Genomic DNA, 21,125 nt, shown 5'->3' with positions numbered 1-21,125 from the left:
TCTTTTGCTTTCTTCCCTTGCAGGTGATGTTGCCAGCCCGGCAGAACCTGCAGAGCTTGAGGCAGCAGCCGGAGGGAATGAGGAACGAAGCTGCAGCAGTACAGTAGCTGGTAAGTTAACTTGGGGGCACACAGGGTTCAAATGCGGCACGGCTCTAGGACGGATGTTCTAACCTTGCCTTTCTTCTTCTTCACAGGGTCCGAGTTTGTGGATGAGGAGTGTGGTGCTGCGGCATCAGGCTCAAGATCGCTGGATGTCAGGAGATGAGTCTGCAGATGAAGCGATGAAGCACCGGTTTCCTGGAGGTGAGTATGCAGGAGAACGCCTGGTCTCAAAGGTAAGTAAACTGGTACAAGCAGTGGTGAGTGTCACGTTGCACGCGAGTGCACAGTAACGTGAAGCACCGGCCTTAAGGATGGAGCAGCTTATATAGCTGAGCTTCTGAAGCCACGCCCACCAGGTTCAGCCTGCCTGTCACACCCTGCCACACCCGATGAGTCAGCTCATGAGGATGTTCTCTGCAATAAAGGCTTTCAGCTCCTGGAAAGTTTCTTGTAAAATAAAAGCACTCCTGCACTGAAATAAAGTAAAAGCACTCCTGCACTGAAATAAAGTGCTCCTGCTCACATCTCTATATGAGCCTGGCGCCGAAAGACTGAGTCCAGACAGGGCCCCTGTATTTATGGGTCCCAAAGGGACATAAGTGAGTCAAGTGACCCATTGCACCCATCACTAGATGGTATGGTTTTTGTGTTCTGGGGCCTGTGGCCATGACAATGGCACAATGGGAGGCGGATTTAGGGCACCCTCTGGAAGACCAAACATGGGTAGATATTTGGGCAAGGACGCACTCCTCATCTCTATGCACCACCAATCGGGAATGCGCCCACAAACTGCTTCTACGCTGATACTACCCTCCACTTCGTCTGCATCACTTTAATCGGGCCCTGGATCCCCACTGCTGGCACCTATATGGACAGCCGGGGTCGTACTTCCATATGTGGTGGTCGTGCCCAATCGTGAAAGAGTTTTGGGCACAATGTGTCACCACGATAAAAGACATTACCCAGGTTGTGATTCCCATAAAATCGGAGCCCATCCTACTGGGGGCTCCGATGGCAGGGGTCTACCCAAGATCCGGAAAGATAGCCAAGCTGCTGACACATTTCCTTCTGGCCGAGAAAATTGCAGTTGCTCGACCTTGGAAAACAGCCGAAGGCCCTTCAATGACTTTCTGGTGGATACAAATTTGGGACATATTGATTGCAGAAAAAGTCACAGCGGCCAAAGTCGGCCTCCTACATCACTTTAGGAACATTTGGGCGCCATTCCTAGACTATGACTGAGATTTACCAGCGTTAACTCATAAAACCCATAAGGCTAGAAGGTCCCTTCACTTGGGGGGCGAGCTGCGTGCAGCAACGTCTACCCGGCCGGACCATGAGGATGACTGAACCTTGGAGGGCAAAGGGGTGGGGGAGGGGAGAGGGGGTGAGGGGAGCAGAGAGGGACGGGTTACACCTTTGCTTGCTCAATCATGTCTTGTTACATGGGGATTATGTTATATTATTCATTTGCTGATATTACTTTCATCTGTGTGCTGGTTTAAAATAAACAAGTTAAAAAAAACGAGGCTATTCTCATAAACCCCACAGTCCTCAACTGCAGTCTGCAGCCGGCACTTTATCATATATAGATATTGCCCTGGTTTAATCTATGTACTCACCCCACGATCTGCAACTGTACTACCATGCATGGAACTGCATCCTCTGTATTTATGTCCATGCCTTAACCTTATGGCCTCATAACTGTTCACCACAACTGTAATGCCTGACATGTTCTTATCTGCACCTATGCCTTTGCCCAATCTGGGCCCTTGTAACTGGTAAAAGGGCCCTGATGCCCTCGGGTTTGTGGACGCTCTACAAATGCCAAAAATAAATACCTAAATAAATAAATAAATACCAAAACATTACTTCCCCAATATAGCATTGGATTTTATTTTCCGACTTTTGAGAGTCCATGTATTAAGACTTCTGAACTAGAGAAATTACTTTGTCTTCAGGGAAACGTTAACTGGTCACAACAGGAACAGTGTATGCTTACAAAAATGCACAGCAAATGAGATACAGATTCGTGAACTTAGTGCCATACTGATGGCGCTTTGAAACACTGTTTTACTGTGTAAGCACCTTATAAATGACCAATAAAATAAATATAACAAAGTGTCTGCAGTTTACAATCATCTGCAAACATATTGGAATAAGCAAAAACACAGTTGGTATGAAAAACTAAATACACAAAGGCAATACAATAACTGAATCAGTATTTGTTGACACTACAAAATAATTCACAGCAAAATTGTGCATCACTTTGTAAAACTGTAAGAATACTATACGGCTTCTATCATGGCAAAATAAGGGGTTAAACAATGACATCTGATAGCGGTGCTAATGTTGACAGGCAAGTGCCATTTAGCATATGTGACGAAGAGAGTCAGTCTACCGCTCTGCGATAGACCCTTGCAGTTAAATGGGAGATCAGAGATCCACCAGAGCCTCTCTCCCCTCCACTGCCTGTCAATCCAAGCCACTTAAGGCCCTAGCATTCTGCAAGGGAGAATCAAAATATAGGACTTAAGTGCCGAATGGTGCAGCGAGGCCACCAGTAGTGGCAGCAGGGCACTATCAAAAGACCATTTAGAAGTAATAGATTCATATCAAAGAGGAGCGGCCTGTGAGACAGTCCATGGGAATGCGCACTCACCCGCCCAGTTTGACAGCCAGGAACATGGGCAGGCTTGTCCATAACTCACAGTCATGGATCGCAGAAGGAAAGCACAGGAGCATAAAGGTGGAGATATGGGGGAGGGATGGGGAGGCATAGGCAACCGCCACGCCAGTTGTGCCAGATCTCAAGAAGACTGAAGGCCTTTTTCATTGCTCATTCTGCGGAGACACACATAGTTAACAGTAACATTGAAAGAACACACCTACAAATCATACCAAGATTAAAAGAGACACAAGTTCTTGGGAGTGAAGTGGGCCAAACCTCAATCACAAGGCAGACAGATCCCATTGACTTTATTTATTTATTGTATTTATTTGTACATTTATAGCAGCGCACAAAGCCCATGGGCATCTAGGCGCTAGTTACAGGCAAACAGACAGAAGTGGAGAAGTGGTAGGGAAGTAGGGAGGGAACGTAGTTGAAAAGCAGAGTTTTGATATGCTTTCAGAAAACAATGTAGGAGGATTCACCTCTCAAGTGAGTGGGAAGCTTGTTCCAAAGAGGCAGTGTTTGGACTGGGGAGCGGGATACCCCAGCTTTTGAGCTCTTGAACCTTGGTACGACCAAGCAGTGTCTGTAAGCGGATATTGTAGGTATTTCTGAGATGTGATTATAAAAATAGAAGAAGTAGTAGAAATAGTAGAAATACTGGTGGAGGTGGAAGGAGAGATCAGTGAAAGAGGGGCAGTAGATGAATGTGATGCACCAAAGGAGAATAGTCACTCCTGGACTTAGTAAATGGAAGCATTTGCTCTTAGTCTATTGATTGTTATAGTCCAGTTCCTGTCCTATGCTTTAACCAACTCGAGAAAAAAGCTGCAGAAGCTGACGGTGGTTGTTCAGTCTTGAATTTGTTAAGCCAATGACCTTGCCCATGGCTGTTGTAGGTCATCCACAAAGTCCTATCCTCTGGGCATTAGATCTTCTTTAGATTAGAGCACACTTATACCACTCACTTGTTTTGCATTTCTCCTTCCCACCTGCACTACTATATGTAATTTTGTCCTCTGATGTTCTAGTTTCCTCCGAATAAACCTTGTAGGCCTTCTTCCAAACTGGACATTACCAAAAAGAAAATGTTTTGTACCTTAGAAACTTGTTTGCGGGTCTCCATGAATCCACATAGTATGTGACACACATTACAATGAAAGAGCATCTAACAACGGTGGATCTACCTATACAATATAAGTGTTATGGCAATTTATGATCAGCAGAGTTTTATGACAAAATATGTACACTGAGTATGTTATTAGAATATGAAATGTCTATAACCACACATAATTAGGTCTGAACTAGTTTCATTTCACTCACCCATTCTTCCATCATGAGGAGGACTTATCAATGACAGTCGATTTGGGCCAGGAACGGTCTCCGGCTATAATCACATACAGAAAATGAATATATACATGCTGCACAGCACAGACAGCTTCTTTAAAATATGTCAGGCAGTAGGAAAGTATAATAAATTACTTACCTTTAACCAAGGATCTCCATTGTTGTTCACATACAGTGAGGCATAAGAGAAATGTAAAAATGTGGATTTTAATACCTGGTCACCCAGATGTCACAAGAGAAAATGGATCACTTAATGTTCACACTTTTATCTCACACCAGGTTAACTGATCCCTATATTTTCTGGTGTGGATTAGAATCCAGCGTGTATAAACCTTTTTTACAAAGAGTGAAGGATAAGTGGGTCTCATGTCACTCAATGGACAGTAAAGCAGTCACCATTGAGTAGATGCAGAGAAACATGAGATTTTTGTTGTAATATTCCTTTCATCTGGTTATTTCTGTAGTAATTTCATCAACACATAGGTGTTAGTAAGGTCTTAAAATGAAGAAATCTATTTGAAAAAGTTTTTGGAACATTTTATCATTAGTGAAAATACTTGGGCCTCATCACGAGGTTGGGGGTATCCCAGCGGTAATTATGCAGAGATACCGCCAACGCAAATAGCGTTACGCTACTCGGTTCGGCGCTATTAGCACCGGTTCACGAGTAGCGATAAGGTATTAAACTCCCATTCCCCATTGGGTCAAATTGCGCTGGCGCTAATAACGTCGAAAATGCCCTCTCCGCTTGCACATTCACCTCCAGCTCAGAGGTAGATGTGAATAGGGCCATACTCATGATTTAAGTGCCAGCCCTTAAATGCGACAGTAACAGCATTACTGCCGCATTTAAGGGCTACTGCCCAACCTGTGATGAGACCCAATACATTCTGTATTACAGACTAAGACAAATGTAAAATACTGATGTAATGGGGGTATTTAATTATATAAAATAGGCTTAGTATATGTGACAAATTGGATTCTGCTCTGCACGAGTATGAGGATGAGTAGATATAAAATGGCCCTTTCTGACACTTCTACAAAACATAACACAAAGCAATCATAAAGGTAAAACAAGGACAATTAAAATATAAACTTCCTTTCTCTTTTGTGGTAACTTGGCCTGAGGGAAGACTATGCTCATAAGAGGAATGTAAAGGTGAACCCGTACTGACCCAAACAACACAGTAACAAAGTCCAAAAAAAAAGGGAATGTTCAATCAAGGTTATATACAAATATATATATTTTAATTAGACACAACACCTGCAACAGAACAAATATAAATACTGTACAAAACCCCACCCCAAAGGAAGAATAGAGAAGATGTGACAAACTGAGGAAAGTAGCACTTTGAGTGTAGTGTCTGGGGTGGTAGGTAAATTACTAGCCACAAAAAGGATATGTTGATGATGATCCAGGAGCAATCGTGAACCAACTAGTCTCTAGGGCCCAAGTTGACCAAGGGGGCAGTTCTGAGTCAACAGTACCTCTATTCAGTTCTTGGTGGGTTGAGAGAATCACACCCCATGTTGCATGATATGTAAGCGGATCAAGCTCAGTTCAGGCACGTTGGGCTCAAACAGCAAGTGGGCATCGAGCAGAGGTGAATGCGGTTGCTCTATGAGGTCAAAGGGCGGCTCTCAAGGATGCATGTCAGGGTGGTCCCAGGATCGCTTTGCAGTTGGGCCCGGCCGAGTTGGGCTTTAGCCGTCGAAGCGGTCGTTAAGAGACGGTGTAGCGGTTTGAGACGGCGGGCCATGGTTGATCTCCGGTGGGTCGATGTGCAGGTCCATGAAGTGGTTGTTCAAAGGCTAGCTGGGTCGACCCTTTGTTGTAACCCTTGGTCAGAGTCAACGCGTGACTCTCCAATCATTAAGAGCAGGTCCCGGTGTCGTGCAGTCGATTCGTGTTTAGCAAGTGATGGGCTTGGCAATGGCAAGATGCAGCATCAAAGTGGTCCGAAGGGCAAGCAATAGTTAGGATTGGTGGCGGGTGCAAACGCCAGCACTGGTGCTTTCTCTCTCTTTCAAGGTGCGGTGAAGATGGTGCAACCAGTTTGGTGCAGTAGAACAGTAAGCATCAGCTGGTCTCGCCCTCTGGCTGTGTGGTCCACTCAGGGGGACTCGGGACAGGATGGTTCCATTCAGCGTCTGCTCTCCCAGCTTTAGGATATTCCAGTGCACAATGGTAGGTCCTGGTCCACAGCAAAGGTCACTCCTGATGTGACCTTGGAGTGGGTAGAGGGCAGATATTCCTTCTACCTTGGACAGCTCCTTCATGTTAGGCTGAAGGCTTTGGAAAGTACAACTTTCCCAAAGGAAGTTCAGAGAGTTCTTTCAGAACGAATCTGCGGGTCTTGAGAGGGTCTGTGAGAATCTGAAGAAGGGGTGGGAGACCCCTTCTTTTAAAGATAAAAGTCCCCAGGTGATTCGATCAAAGCTAGCCTGTCTTAGTGGTCCGATCCCTTCTCTTGAACGGAGTGGCCTTTGATGTCACACTCAAAGTGCTTTGCTTCAAAAGAAGTGAAGGGGACATGAAAGGGAAAGAGGGACAGAGAGAAAGAAAATGGTGGAAGTTGCCTTCCATTGACCAGATTACTCCTGCCTGCTCTAATCCTGACCCCCCCCCCCTTCTCGCTAATAACAAAGGCTTTTATATATGCAGCACCCTAGTGTGAGGCTCCCCCTTGATGACTGGGCCCAGAACTGCTGCATGCTGTGAGCAGTCTCTGGCAGAGGGTATTACCTGCCCGCACAAAGAGATCAAAAAAGTGACACAGTCCTCCAGGTTCCTGTGTTGCGCTTTGGCAGTCTCCACCCGGCTGACCAGAATACACATCACCTTACACAGCAGAGCTGACTCAAAGGAGCTGACACACGTGCAATATCAATTGGGAAGTGGTGGCTATGATCATAAGTAGTGCCATGCACTATGCCTAAACTCAGGCATAGCTTTATTTTTAGAGTTTATCCTGCCACCATCATGGATTATTCATGATCATCATCGTTCCTTTACAGGGGTGCATATCTTAAATGCAGCCCCCTGCATTGCAGAGACTTGGCTGTCACTCCAGCTGTTAAATGGGCAGCTGTGACCTCTGAACCTCCTCTTGTGGAAGCAGGGAGGAACCAGGATTGCCCAGGATGGCCTTCGTCCTTTCCTCCGATGGAGAAGCCAGTCGCGCCACTGTATCGAGCTTGGCTCCCAGAAACAGTGCGACCTGCGACAGAACAAGGTGGGATTTTGGGAAGTTGATGGAGAATCCCAGGTCCGTGAGTAGTTGGACGGTCTTCGCTGTATGCTCGACGGCGAGCTCCCTTGTCCTTGCTCGGATGAGCCAATCATCCAGGTAGGGGTAAACATGGATCCCCTGCAGGTCCAGCCGCGCCGCCACTGGTGCTAGGCACTTGGTAAAAACCCTGGGTGCCGACTTCAATCCGAAAGGCAGGGCCTTGAATTGGTAGTGCTGTCCTTGGACTACGAATCTGAGAAACTTTCGGTGTCCTTTTAGAATGGGGATGTCGAAGTAAGCATCCTCCAGGTCCAACGACGATAGGAAGTCGCCTGCCTCCAGCTGTCCCAGCACGTGCTGGAGGATGACCATCTGGAACTTCTGGGCCTTGATGTATTTGTTTAACTGGCGCCGGTCAAGGATGGGGCGCCAACCGCCTGTCTTCTTTCTGACGAGGAAGTACCTTGAGTATACTCCGGAGCCCCGGAGCCTCTTTGGGACGAGCTCGATGGCACCTTTCCTGAGCATCGCCCTTACTTCTAACAGCAGTTGAGGGACGTGATTTTCCTTCCTGGCCACGAGAGGAATGTGGGGACACTTCTTTAGAAATTCGAGAGTGTGCCCGTGGGCCAGGGCATCCAGCACCCAACGGTCGGTGGAGATGGACTCCCACACGCTGACGAAACTCACCAGCCGGCCTCCCACCGGGGTGCTTAGGTGGGGGCCCGACGCTACGGCCGGTTCCGTCCTGCTTGGAGGTGGTCTTGCCACCTTGGCCTCCTTGGCGACGAGATCCTCCTTACTTGCCGTGCCCTCTGTAGGGCTCTTGCGACGAGGAACGGGCTGCCTGGCTGTACACCAAGGCGCCACCGCCGAATCCTTTGGAGGCACCTTGCTTGCCTCCAGAGTTCCAAAAGGGCGGTCGTCGCTGCTGCAAAACTCCTAAGGGCCGAGCCGTCTCCGTGTCGGCCTTGATGGCCTGAAGTGACTCATCCACTGTTTTCACAAACAGGTTGTTCCCTTCGAAGGGCATGTCCAAAACTCTGGTTTGCACGTCCTGGCGGAAATCAGTCTCATTGAGCCATCCCCGCCGTCGAAGGCAACCGCCTTTGCCCAACTGGCGGAAACCGGTGTCAGCGATGTCTGTGGCCACCGTTATGGCGTGGTCCGACGCCACCTCTCCTTCCTGCAGAATCTCCAGGGCCTCAGCTCTCTTGTCGTCTGGTAGGAAGTCCACAACTCCCTGTCGTAGCGGGCCACAATCGCTAGGGCGTTGGCCGCCTTGATCGTCGTCGCCGCTGACGAGATGACTCATCCCATGGCATCCAGTTTCTTTCCCTCGCCGTCGGGTGGGGAGGTAGAAGTTGAAGCCGTCGCCCCCGCCACTTTCTTCTTGGCCGCCGCAGAGACGACCGAATCCGGGGTCGGCTGGGCCCTAAGGCACAAGGGGGCGGAATCAGGGACTTTGTACTTCTTCTCGTACCAATCTCTCTTGGCAGGTGCCGTGGACGGGTTCTTCAGGACCGCAAGCCCCACGTCCCAGATATCGTCGAGCAACGGTACCACGAGGACCGTCTTTCTCTTGGCCTCACGCCGTTGGTAGAGGAAGCCTTCCATCTTCTGTTCCTCGGGGCAGAGCTAGAAGAGCTCGGATGCCCTGGCAATCATGGCGTGGAAGGAGCCAATTTCATCGGCCGAGAAGCCCGAGGGGGTGGCGACGATGGAAGGTCCATCCCCATCGTCGAATCCGTCGCCATGTCATCTCTGGGGTCTGGAGAGGGAGATGAAGGCTCTACGGGCCACGAGGGTTGGAAGGGCGGGGGAGGATGAATTCTCCTCCGCTTGCTTGGAGGACTTCCCGAAGGGCCCGGTTCCATCGGTTTGCCCGTCGGGGTTAGTAGCAACCTCGTACTTATCTCCGTGCATAAGGTTTGGATCGCCATCAAAATGGCCGCCGAGCTGTCCTGAGGCTCGGGCACTGGTTGCGACGGGCGAGATGGCTGCTCCTCCACCGGAGCCTCGTCGTTGCCACTGTTGCTCTCTTCGATCACTTCCTCAGGATCTCTTCCGTGGGATTGAACCTTCTAGGACTTCTTGCCGAGGCCCTTCACGGCTTCCACCAGCTCCTCCTCAGAGGCTGTATCCGTGTCCGTAATGGCCACCGCCACCCCCTTCTTTTTCCACGGGGCCATGGTGGGGTCTTGTCGATGGGCTGGAAAGAGGAGTCCTTCCACGGTGGCAGGGAAACTCTGGGCCCCGAGGTCACCTCCTCTGGGGTAGCCTCCATAGGCTTCGCCAGGGTCGCCACGACTCCCTTGATAGAGGCCTTAGCCGGGTGAATCAAAGCCCTCACCACCTTGGGCGCGCTTGAGGCCTTCACCTTGGGCTGAGGGTCACCGCCTCGCTCCCCCTCGACTAATCCCTTCGAGCTTGACCCGGGCTTCTCCAGAAGCTTACTCGGGTTCTCTGATTTTCTCTTCTCCGAGCCAGAGCGTTGGCTTGTGGTTGATGGTGTTGGTGAAGATGCGCCCTGCCTGGCAGCCAAGGAGCCCGATCCTTCGGCGCTCCCGGTGCCCGCAGACTCGCGGTGCTTTGCCTTCTGTTGGGCGCCCGTCGCCGGGGCGCCCTCAAAGGACTTAGAAGGCCGCTCGGACTTCTTCTTCTTCTCACCTGCTGGGCCCTTCTCCAGCCAGCTGGCGAGGCGGATCCGGCGATCCCTCATGGTCCATTCCGACAGATTCTTGCAAAACGCACAGTCCTTTTCCACGTGCGTTTTGTCCTCATGAAGGCAGTAGAGACATCTCGAATGCTCATCCTCCTTGAAAACATTCTGTAATCCGCATCCAGGGCAGTTCCTGAACAGCTAGGATCCGGGCGTCGAGCTTCCCTTGTCCTCGGCCATGTCCACGAGGTAGGTTTCAGATCTTCTGGAATCATCCAAGAAGCGTAACTCGACAAAAACTTTTCCCTTGAGGGGCGTAGAAAAATTCCGAAACGGGTACCCGTTGATCAGAAGTAGAAACGATGGAGCTTGAGGCTCGATTAACCGAAAAAATGAGATTAAACTCTTTGAAAAATCGCAAAACGCAGTAAAAGCTCGAGAGCTAAAGCACGAGGACTCCCAACACTTGAACGTGCGGTAAAAATCTGAGGATGGCTGCCAGGGGAGGGGCTTAGGGAGAGGGCAGTCGTTGGGTGGGGCAATATGACCCAGAGACCAGTGATTGGTTACTACTAAGAAAGACAGATCAGAAACAAAACTGATACTGATTTTTTTCTATACCGAGGATTCACAGCCTGACGACGGGGAATATTCATGAGCATGTGAATCCATGCCAGACCCCATGCTGGAGAACAAGGAGAATGTGTTGAACTGATTATTGAAACTACAAATATCAAGAGGCCCTAGGGGAGGCCTGTGTGAGGGGTCGAGGTGGTCATACAAGGATTAAACTAAAAACCTTGTACAAGCGGAAGTGTGAAACTACCGTTTGAGCCCAGATGAAGGTAACGCTGTGTGAACTATGATATTGCCCAGTGGATACTTGCCAGAAAATAACAGAGTGACCCAGCGAGACGTGATCGCCCCTCGGAAGTCTGTTTGAACTAGCAAGTGCCTGAGGAGACCAGTGAAGGAAGGTCTGAGCACGGATGAGGGGGGCCTAACTAAACTAAATGGAGGTTGAAAAAGACAGTGAGACTTTTTGAATGTTGAAAATGAAGAGAGTGTGATTGAAAGGCGGTAGGAAACCCGAGGGAGGGTCGTCAATCAAAAAGCTAAGCGAAGTGAATCCTGCATTGTGAGAATACTAAGTGAACAGTGTTATTTTGGCAAACGTGAACACGGCTGAGGGATGCCTTTGGATTGGGCTGAGCATTAATACACACGTGAAGACTGTGACGAAAAACGAAAACTCGACTGAGAGATGTCCACAGTGAGCTGTCGGTCTGAGCCCGAGCGAGGGAGGGTAACATTGAGAGAAGGATCGGAGCCCGGCTCAGGGGGATCCAAGGGTGAGGAGTAATCACCCGACGTGAAGAATAGCAGACGGAACTTTTGTTTTGTTGTTTATGGCATGTCAGGCCCTCTAAAGCAAGAGACTTTGTATGAAAGAGACTTGGTCCTCATATTGAGGAAAAGGAACTGTAAGCCTGTGTCAGAGAGGCGCAGGAGTGTGCTGTGCTCAAGAGTCCTGCCTTGTCCCATGCTAGAAAATGTGGGGAAGGGAGAGCCCAGCCATAACATCCTGACTTATCATTTTGTGAACACTTCTTTCTTTTCTTATGAACATTATCCCACACTATTTTGTAGCATAGCGGTAAGCATTGGCAATAGTTTTTTTTTTAGTATAGGCCCTTTAATCTGACTAGACTCCACTTGGACGGTTTTATTATAATTTAATGGTTGTAGCTTGCTCCCATCTTAGATTTAGTTTTAGAATAGGGGTTTATCTCAACCATTTTGACAGTTTAATAAACACCCTTGAACTGTGATCACTTGTGTCTGTCTTACCTTGATACCATGCCTTCCTTACAGCACTCACAGGCAGACTACCATACTGGACAAAAAATAAATGATAATTACTATATTTTTCACTGTTATGTTTAATAATATTTAACACTTTGGAGTTTCTAATGTTTTATGAAATACACTTAAAGATAAAAAAAGGAAAACCACAGAAGAAAAGTATGGTATAACTGTATCATCATCTTAAACTTTATTTCGGCAAAGAATTGCCATACAATGTACAAACAGATACCGAAATACAATTTGTGAAAAATAATTGCCATAAAAATTATATACAAATTCAGAAATACATTTTGTAGTTTAGTATACAAAAATCTATTAAAATTTGACAAAAACTATCAACACCGTAGCACACATTAAAATACACAACATGCAGTCTGGTTATAGATCTAATCATGGTACCGAAGGTGCGCTGCTGGATCTCCAGACTCAGATTTTGGACATTGTAGAGGAGAATAGAGCAGGGCTGCTGATGCTGTTGGATCTTTCAGCAGCCTTCGAGCTCTTGGACCACATAAAACTACTAGCGGTTCTATCCTCAGTGGGTCAATGTTCCCCTGAAGCCATTAAATGGATTGAACATTTCCTCTCCAACAGAGGTCGAGAATCTGTTGGGAACAAGCTTCATCGAACTGTAAAATTTCCACCTGTGGGGTGCCTCAGGGTGCTTGTTTGTCTCCAGCATGTTATATGTGCCCTCTATGCAATATCCTTGACACAAAAGGGATAACATTCAGAAATTACGCTGACAATACGCAGCAGTTTGAACTGAGTGGCGACTACGAAGTAGATTCTGAGATGATTAAAATAAACTATTAATTGGTTAAAGTCTGGATGTCAACCAAGAAACTGTGCCTGAATGGCGCAAAAACAGAGATACTAATCTTTGGACCCCCTCAAACTACAATGAAACTAGATTCTGGTTTTACTACCTTTTTAATTGATTGTCACTGCATAGATACCCAAAATAAAGTTAAGACTTTGGCTTTGATAATGGAAAGCTCACTTGGGATGGATGCCAAGGTAGATAGCGTCATCAAAAAATCACAGTACCATCTCAAATTGCTGAGACTTGTAAAGCAAGACGTGACTAACAAAAACTGCAAAACATTAGTTCGGGCCATTATAATGCCTAGGCTGGACTACTACAACACACTTTTAGGTGTAGCCAATAAATACAATATTCAAAAGGTTTAGGTGCTCCAAAATGATGCTGTACGTATCATTAAGAGCAGCCCTCGAAGGGAGCACATTACCCTGGCCAGGAGAGAATTGCATTGGCTGCCAGTGATTTCACACATCTTTTTTAAGATCGGCACCATAACACACAGATGTTTACATGGTACTGCTCCCTTAAGGACAGCCTCAACCTTCAAAGCCAAAGAAGAACGACTAGTTCTACCGACACATTCAGCTCATGTGCCCAAAGATGAAGCGGGCAACAGGGAAAGGGCAGTCCTTTCCTGTTCAAGCTCCTCAGGTCTGGAATGGATTGCCAGCTGACTTGAGTAGGGAAAACTGTTGGAAACGAATGAAGACCTTATTTAACTGCTGTTGTTTGTTTGTTTTGTTTTTTGTCTCAATGTGCGCCCTGATGCCTTCAGGCTGCAGAGCGTCATAAACAGACAAATAAATCAAATAAATAAATATATAGAAACAAGTTTAAATCAAACAAGGACTCACATTATAAAACGATATTTATATAAAATGCTTGTCTTCTCCATGCACTTGCTAAAAAACTAGAGAAAGCAAAAATGACATCCTTTAATTTGCCATTTTTGCATAGATTGGCTGCTACATTAAGCGTTCATACGCCCCTACTCTTCAGACAGACCTTAGGGTTCCTTTTCCCTATATCATCATATATAGGGCAAATGAAAAGGAAGTGTTGCAATGATTCCCTAGAAGATATACAAAAGGGACTGTGATGAATCCATGCATGTCGTCCCTTCCTCCATATGGGGAGACCTTTCCCATGCAGGCAGTGCGGATGCAGTTCAACAGTCCCCTGGGGGGGGGGTGCACCATGGGAGGATCACATGTGGAGGAGAAACCCCTATGGGACAACGGAAGATCATTCATGGAAAACATAGCATCCCTGCAACTCACCTGATCTTAGCCCACCTTCCTACAACCCTAACATCAAACACTAGCCTAAGATGTGTGTTATTGTCACAGTGCCATTTTGGAGAATACCGGTACGAGGAAGAGTGTAGACTCTGTAGGGGAAAAAGTACCCATTTCCCCAACAAAGTACTACGACGAGGAAGAAGTGATGAGACATGAATATAACCTCTGTGTACCACATCGAACAGTCTAGAGGTTCCCGAAATCTGAATGGACAATTCATGCAGGTGACCAGATTAAAAAGAGAAGTGGGAAACCAGGAAGTAGAACACAGCCCTGGAAGCAGGGCAGCCCAGGAGCAGAGCAGCAGGTTGAGCCCTCCCTTGAGGACCAGAGTCTTCGAGACCAGGAGCAAGGAAGAGGATACTAACAGGGACGCCAAACAGGGAGCCTTGCCAGCAAAAGACAGAGCCAGTAGAGACGTCCCAATGCACAGAAGGATAAGAAGCTCCTGGCATCCCGGGGCGACGGTCGAGTATAAGGGTATATCCGACCACGAGAAAAACAGTTCATTCGATGAACTGCCGTGAATCTGCAGAGCAGCACAGACCAGAGTAGAAGAAGTGATAGAGGAAGGCAAACAGACCGGGCATGCTGAGAACCCACTGACACCCAAAAGCCTTCCCGATGAACCGCAGCAGGGCGTCCAGCTTTCGACAGTCGCCCGGAAGTATGAGTGGCACAGGAAAAGCATACAGTCCCGGGAGGTCGCAGGAAGTGGCAGAGGAATGAGAGAAGGGGTGGGTGAGCGAAGCCATACCAGGATGAAAATTAGAGAGGGAAAAGGAGAACGAAGCCAGTACCGGGAAGCCACAGGAAATCAAAGCAAGTGGAGGGACAGGGTCTAGGACCGACACAGAGCCAAGAAGGCTTGAGAACAGAGCACAGAAGGGGAAGAGAACCCCACAAACGGAAGAGAGTTCTACCTGGTGGGAACACAGGAACAAGGAGAGTCCGCAGGGAAAGGGAGAAGACCGCAAACTAAGGGAGCGAGACCAGGTGAAGAGGATTGTCCCCCTTGGCATTTTGGGATCTGGAAGGGTTAGGGAGAGGGAGTGATCCCCCCTCACATCCAGACTGGTGAATTGTATATTGTATTGTATATACTGGAACTGATGTGAAGCCAACTGCTTTTGGAAGGCAAGTGAAAACCAATTGTACGTTTATTTTGTGAACCATTTGGAACTTTGTTTTGTGAATTGAGAAAGAACTTTAAATTGTAGACTTTGAAGAAACATTCCCCTTTCCCTTTAGTTTCAGTTCTTAGTGTAAGGGTAGGAAATAGCTTTTTGACATGATGATGGACTTCTATTCATTTGACATCCTGGCAGACACATTCGTTTATTATTTTGAGGTAGGGACTATTTTAAATAAAGGTATTTCGGGCAGAGTTCGGGCAGAGTTCCAGTCTGCTCCAGTCTCTATCGAGTGAGGACGTGCTTTCTACGCTCTTCTGCTGACGCCGCTGTGTCTTTAAGGATTTTTCCCAGCAGCACCTTTAAAAACTTGCCTTGCGTGCGGAGCGCGCGCGGAGTTCGGGCAGAGTTCCAGTCTGCTCCAGTCTCTATCGAGTGAGGACGTGCTTTCTACGCTCTTCTGCTGACGCCGCTGTGTCTTTAAGGATTTTTCCCAGCAGCACCTTTAAAAACTTGCCTTGCGCGCGGAGCGCGCGCGGAGTTCGGGCAGAGTTCCAGTCTGCTCCAGTCTCTATCGAGTGAGGACGTGCTTTCTACGCTCTTCTGCTGACGCCGCTGTGTCTTTAAGGATTTTTCCCAGCAGCACCTTTAAAAACTTGCCTTGCGCGCGGAGCGCGCGCGGAGTTCGGGCAGAGTTCCAGTCTGCTCCAGTCTCTATCGAGTGAGGACGTGCTTTCTACGCTCTTCTGCTGACGCCGCTGTGTCTTTAAGGATTTTTCCCAGCAGCACCTTTAAAAACTTGCCTTGCGCGCGGAGCGCGCGCGGAGTTCGGGCAGAGTTCCAGTCTGCTCCAGTCTCTATCGAGTGAGGACGTGCTTTCTACGCTCTTCTGCTGACGCCGCTGTGTCTTTAAGGATTTTTCCCAGCAGCACCTTTAAAAACTTGCCTTGCGCGCGGAGCGCGCGCGGAGCTCGGGCAGAGTTCCAGTCTGCTCCAGTCCGCGCCAGGACAAGGCTCCAGAGTTCCAGAGCCCGATCTAGGAGTCTCAAGGTAACTCCTGCTACTAATCTGTTCCCGAAGTTTACAAACTACCAACCGCCCTCTTCCTTCACCTTTCCTTTTCCCCACCTTTTCCCCACCGGTCTCCTACTTCCCTACTCCCTTACTCCTACCCCCCTACCCTCCTACTGTTTCCTTCCTCTTTGCTTCTTTAACTTCTACGCACCAAACACTCCCACCCTTCACTCCTTCACTCCTTCACCTCCCCACCTACCCTCATTGTGATCCGCCCCCCCCCCCCTTTTTCCCATTTCCCATTTCCCCTCACCATGGAGGAAGATCTAGACCAGCGCAGACTTAGAAGCAAAGTGCGTAAGAACTTATGCGCACCACCGGCCGCCCCGGCCTCAGCTCATTCACAGCAGTCGAGGTCCCTGGCGACGACCGCTCCGCTGCTGTCCCCTGCCTTGTCTCCTCGTGAAGATTCCCTTCTCCCCTTGTTGAGCCAATCTGAAGGAACTGCTACAACTTCTGGGCTACAGCCACCGGCCCCCACTAGGCCCGAGCCTCGGATCGTCCATAGGCACCCTACAGTGCACAAAGGCGGACAAGCCAACGCTACAGCAACGGCCAGCTATACGACTCCAGCCTCTGAAGCGACCTGCCCTCGTACCGCCTCGGCGAGTGACTCGTTCTGTGCAGGGACCGGAGGGTCCCTGTCAGTGGGTCTGAGGGAGCTCGCGCTAGCTAGCTCATCTGACACAGTCTGGCCGGATTTTGCTGTATCAGACGGCATGGCGGAGCTGAACAACATGGCGGCGCCATTAGACACCTCACTCAACTTGACTCCGACCAACAAGCCGTCACCTGTGCCTGACCTTCGCTCCGAGCCTCAACCACGCACATCCAATATATCCATTGAGGCGATGATCCATACAACCATGGCCGATCCCAGGAACTTACCGGATAAGGCGGAAAAAAAGCACTCAGCCTCTGCACAGGACCCAATGGCGCTCAGAAAGGCGCCGGCCCTGATCCCAGCCAACCCCGCACAAGCAGCCGATATTGAGCTCAGCACTTTACAAGACAACACATTCACGGCTGAGTTTCCTTTTCTTATCCCTTCTCCAGATCGACAACTCCAGCCGCAAAAGAAATCTAAAGACACATTAACGAACTCTCTCTCAGAGCTAATAACTGACACAGACTCAGACGAGGACCTCATCTCCTCGAACACTGCTTCGCATAAAAAACTGCTCCCCCAACCTAAAAAAAGACCACCCTACAAAAATCAAGCCAACACAAGAACGAAACCTGTGCCAGTGACACAATTGCCCAATAAACCGGTGGCACCAACAAAAAAAACAAAAAAACATCAAGCCCTGATGTCTGTATCAACAAAATCGACCAGGCACCCAACAAGTGAGGCACGACCACAGCCCCGGAAAAAGAGAGGTGAACCCAAACTTTCTTTACCTACGCCTCTCCTATCATCTGCTCTGTTAAATTTCTTCAAGAACCAAGGGAAAAGAAAATTATCCACCGACTCTGAGCTGTCAGACGCGGAAATTTTAGAAGCATTTGACGAAGCAGCACCTGCCCTAAAAACCAGAAAAACTGTGGCTACTGAATGCCCCCAGCCACCTATTTGCTCTACAGACCCGAGCCAAACCTTAACTTCCAAAAGCAACTTACAAGATCTTCTGATACCACCCACGCTGTCCCCCGAGCGGTCTCATTCTGTTCCACTTATCGTCGCTCCAGACAACCAAACTGAGAAGTTCCCCTTTAGAAACTCGGAACCCAGTTCACTTCCTTACCCAACACCTAAAGATTGCCCGGCAAACCAGGGTCTCTTGGGCATTCTAGACCTATTACAGCCCAAGTCCGATTCTTCCCACAAAGTAAAGTCTGCGCAATCGGAGACTAACTCGCACCCACCCATTTTCCCCCCCCTGGCGCTGCTGGCAGATCCCCCACCCAGTATTATTATACAAGATGACAGCGACCAACACCAGAGCTCCGTCACAGAGAGATACTCAAGTGATGTCGAACTCGAAGGAAGATCAGTAAGGCGCAGGCATTCCTTGGCGAATCTGGCATCTTTAGGACCCAGAGACTTCCCAAGAAATAAAAGACCAGTCTTGGACCCTGCCTCCACACCTCAAAAAGACACATCGGGCAACAGAAAAGATTTAACGACAATCATGTCGGCTATAACCATCGCAATGGCCCCCTTCTGCAAACTATATGAATCACTAGGAGATGCATCAAGAGACAATACGGCCATTTTAGCTTCTATCCAGTCTAAACTCACTTTTCTCGAAGGCTACATCACTGCTATCGACTTGAAACATGACATATTTCACTCTTCAAAAGATCCAGCACCGTTGAGCCCGCTGCAACCACACTCACCAGCAATAAGGGCGACGATCCCCCCTCAAAAGACTTGGGCTGATAGCTCCACACAGACGCCCCTAACTAACCCCTACATTGACCTTGCTCCAATATTTTCGAGCAAACCAAAGCTCACGTCAGTGGCCTCAACGTCCACTTCCAGTTCTCACCCCGCATCCGCTCAAAACCCGGATCGGACTCAACGGAGACTTCCAGGTAAAAAGACATTAAAACTAGTGCCAAGCGATCGCCACTCCTCGCCGCCGACCCATCCCTCCAACCACCTGTCAGTAGGCGGCTCAACAACCTCCAGCCACTCTATCTCAAAGGATACTCTGGTTCTGACCAGGCCACGGCCTCAAATCATAACACCCCTGGTTCAGTCTCCGAAAATCCCTGAAGACTCCTTTGATTTGAGCCTTCTATCTCCAACCCCAGTCCAAGAAGTGGACGATTTGCCCACGATACTCTCCTCCACCCAAGACGCTGGACAAACCTCTCCTCGGTCGCCGACCGTACAGGTCCTCTCTGTCGTCCAATCCACTTCAACAGGAGAGTCGACTGGGAGGAACCTCGAGTCCCACCATCTGCCCACAACTGCGGCAACTGCTCTGACCAAATTGAACACTAACCACGTTCAAAATAGCGTGGAAGATAACACAAGGCCGTCAAAGTTATCTACTTCCCTCAAACCTACGGAATTGAACACGGCCAATGTTAAGATGACCAGCACCATAACCCTATTCAAAATGGAGCAGATCTCAAGCAAAGACAAACACATAATTCTCAATAGAAGAACTGTGTTAAAGATATCATCGTCAGTATCCGCCTTAAAACACTTGAAATCGGATCACTTCCAGCGGGTCGAACCATACCATAGAGACAACAAGGCCAAGGCGTATCTTTACATCTATACCTCGGCAATACAAGATATTTGTAAACAAGCTGGTGAAGACTTAAAGGCAATGGGGTTCCTCCTCTCAGAAATAAAAACCTACGCCGACAAACCAACCCCTTATGGGACACACTCAAAGAAGAAAACTACCAACGACCAGAGTCCATCTAGACGCCTTCATGATCGCAGAGACAAGCTAAGGTCTCACTTTAATGCCTCATCAAGAAAAAAGTCAACTTCCGACCAGGTCCACGACCATCGCACAGACCCTTCTAGGGATTACTCCTCCCAATACAGAACCTCATTGAAAGTGGCCTGGGCAGACGCATCACCCCAAAGGTCCCTTGGTCACAATGAACACAAGCAAGCCACACCTACCCGGTGCCTGTCTCAGTACCAGCGAGACAGACAACGCACGGGCAGATCAGCATACGCCCGGAGACACTGTTCACCTCAAAGTGCCAGCCATGCCAACAGGTCTCAACACCGACATTCAACTTTTGTCTTATCACCACCGAAAACCACTGTAAAGCCAACTGGACCATGGCACTGGATCAAAGAAGTCCTAGCTCCAAACAAGGCAAAATAGCAATCATTAGAGGAAGCCGACGTCCCCCTACATTCAAAACCTTTAACGCTGGCCTCCTGGAACACAAGGGGACATGCTCACTTAACGACTCAAAACAATATCGACTTACAACAGTTCGATATCCTTTGCCTCCAGGAAACATGGCTGCTAGACAAACCTGTGTTGGATGGCTATGAAATCGTGACATCACCCGCGGTAAAGGGTCTTCTGGGTCGTCCCTCAAGAGGTCTCTTAATAGCGGTGAGATCGGACCAAAATTTAAAAATTCTCAAAACCACTGCTAACTCCTACGGGGTTCTGGCGGTCCTGTTGGCATGGAACACCCCGCTGGTCTCTTCCAAACCATCTTCTAAACCAACCTTGTCGCCCCCCCCTTGCGCTGATCACCACCTATTGGAATCCACAGAGAACTTCTCCATCTCTCTTTTGCCAAACTATGGAGGAAACAATCGATGACATCTGTATTGAATGGGAGACGCCATGGATTATTATTTGTGGTGATCTCAACGCAAAATGCGACCAGCCGAAGGCGATCTCTTTGAAGGACACGGAACCCACGCAAGCCGAACGAAGAGGTGAACTATGGATGACACTCATGTCCTCTAGGAACTTATACAACGTCGCCAAGATCAGAGAGGGCCAGCCCCCCCCCCCCAACATGGAAAAGAGGCCATTGGTCGGCCACTTTGGACTACATCTTTGCCTCTGTAGCCCTGTGCACAGAAGTCCAAGACTTTCAAGTGGTGGAAACAACGTTAAGCGACCACAACCTTTTGTCCCTTTCTTGGGCCTCTAAAGCACTCTCGAACGGCAACTATCTCCCCGAGGTGGAGCTCAACCCACAACAAACGCGTCTGCGTCTGTCTGCCACAAACATAAGGGCAATTACCTCTCAGTACGCGACTAATCAAGCCGCTGAGTTACCCTGGGAGCCTCTTGGTAGACCAAACTACCTTCCGTTTCTTCTACCTTATAAGCACCCCTCGACGGTGGGTCCAAAAACCCAACAGATCCATACTCACCGCTTCGACAAACAAATAGCACTCAAAAAAACGGCATTGAGAAAGCAAAAAAGACAAGCCAAAGCAGCCAAAAC

At 48.5% G+C, this 21,125-nt stretch overlaps 1 protein-coding gene across 1 annotated transcript in view; it reads right to left on the bottom strand.

Moving 5' to 3' along the window:
• Positions 1-21,125, bottom strand: part of LOC138515351 (probable E3 SUMO-protein ligase RNF212) — a 188,779-nt gene that overhangs the window by 54,970 nt on the left and 112,684 nt on the right. Inside the window, exon 4 of the mRNA XM_069630230.1 lies at positions 4,102-4,165. Within this exon, the coding sequence (XP_069486331.1) occupies positions 4,102-4,165 (64 nt within the window). The remainder of the gene's footprint in view (positions 1-4,101; positions 4,166-21,125) is intronic.

The sequence above is a fragment of the Ambystoma mexicanum genome, chromosome 6q (assembly GCF_040938575.1).
Source record: "Ambystoma mexicanum isolate Mex_15411 chromosome 6q, UKY_AmexF1_1, whole genome shotgun sequence".
Lineage (NCBI taxonomy): Eukaryota > Metazoa > Chordata > Amphibia > Caudata > Ambystomatidae > Ambystoma > Ambystoma mexicanum.
This window is presented reverse-complemented; position numbering and strand designations above follow the sequence as displayed.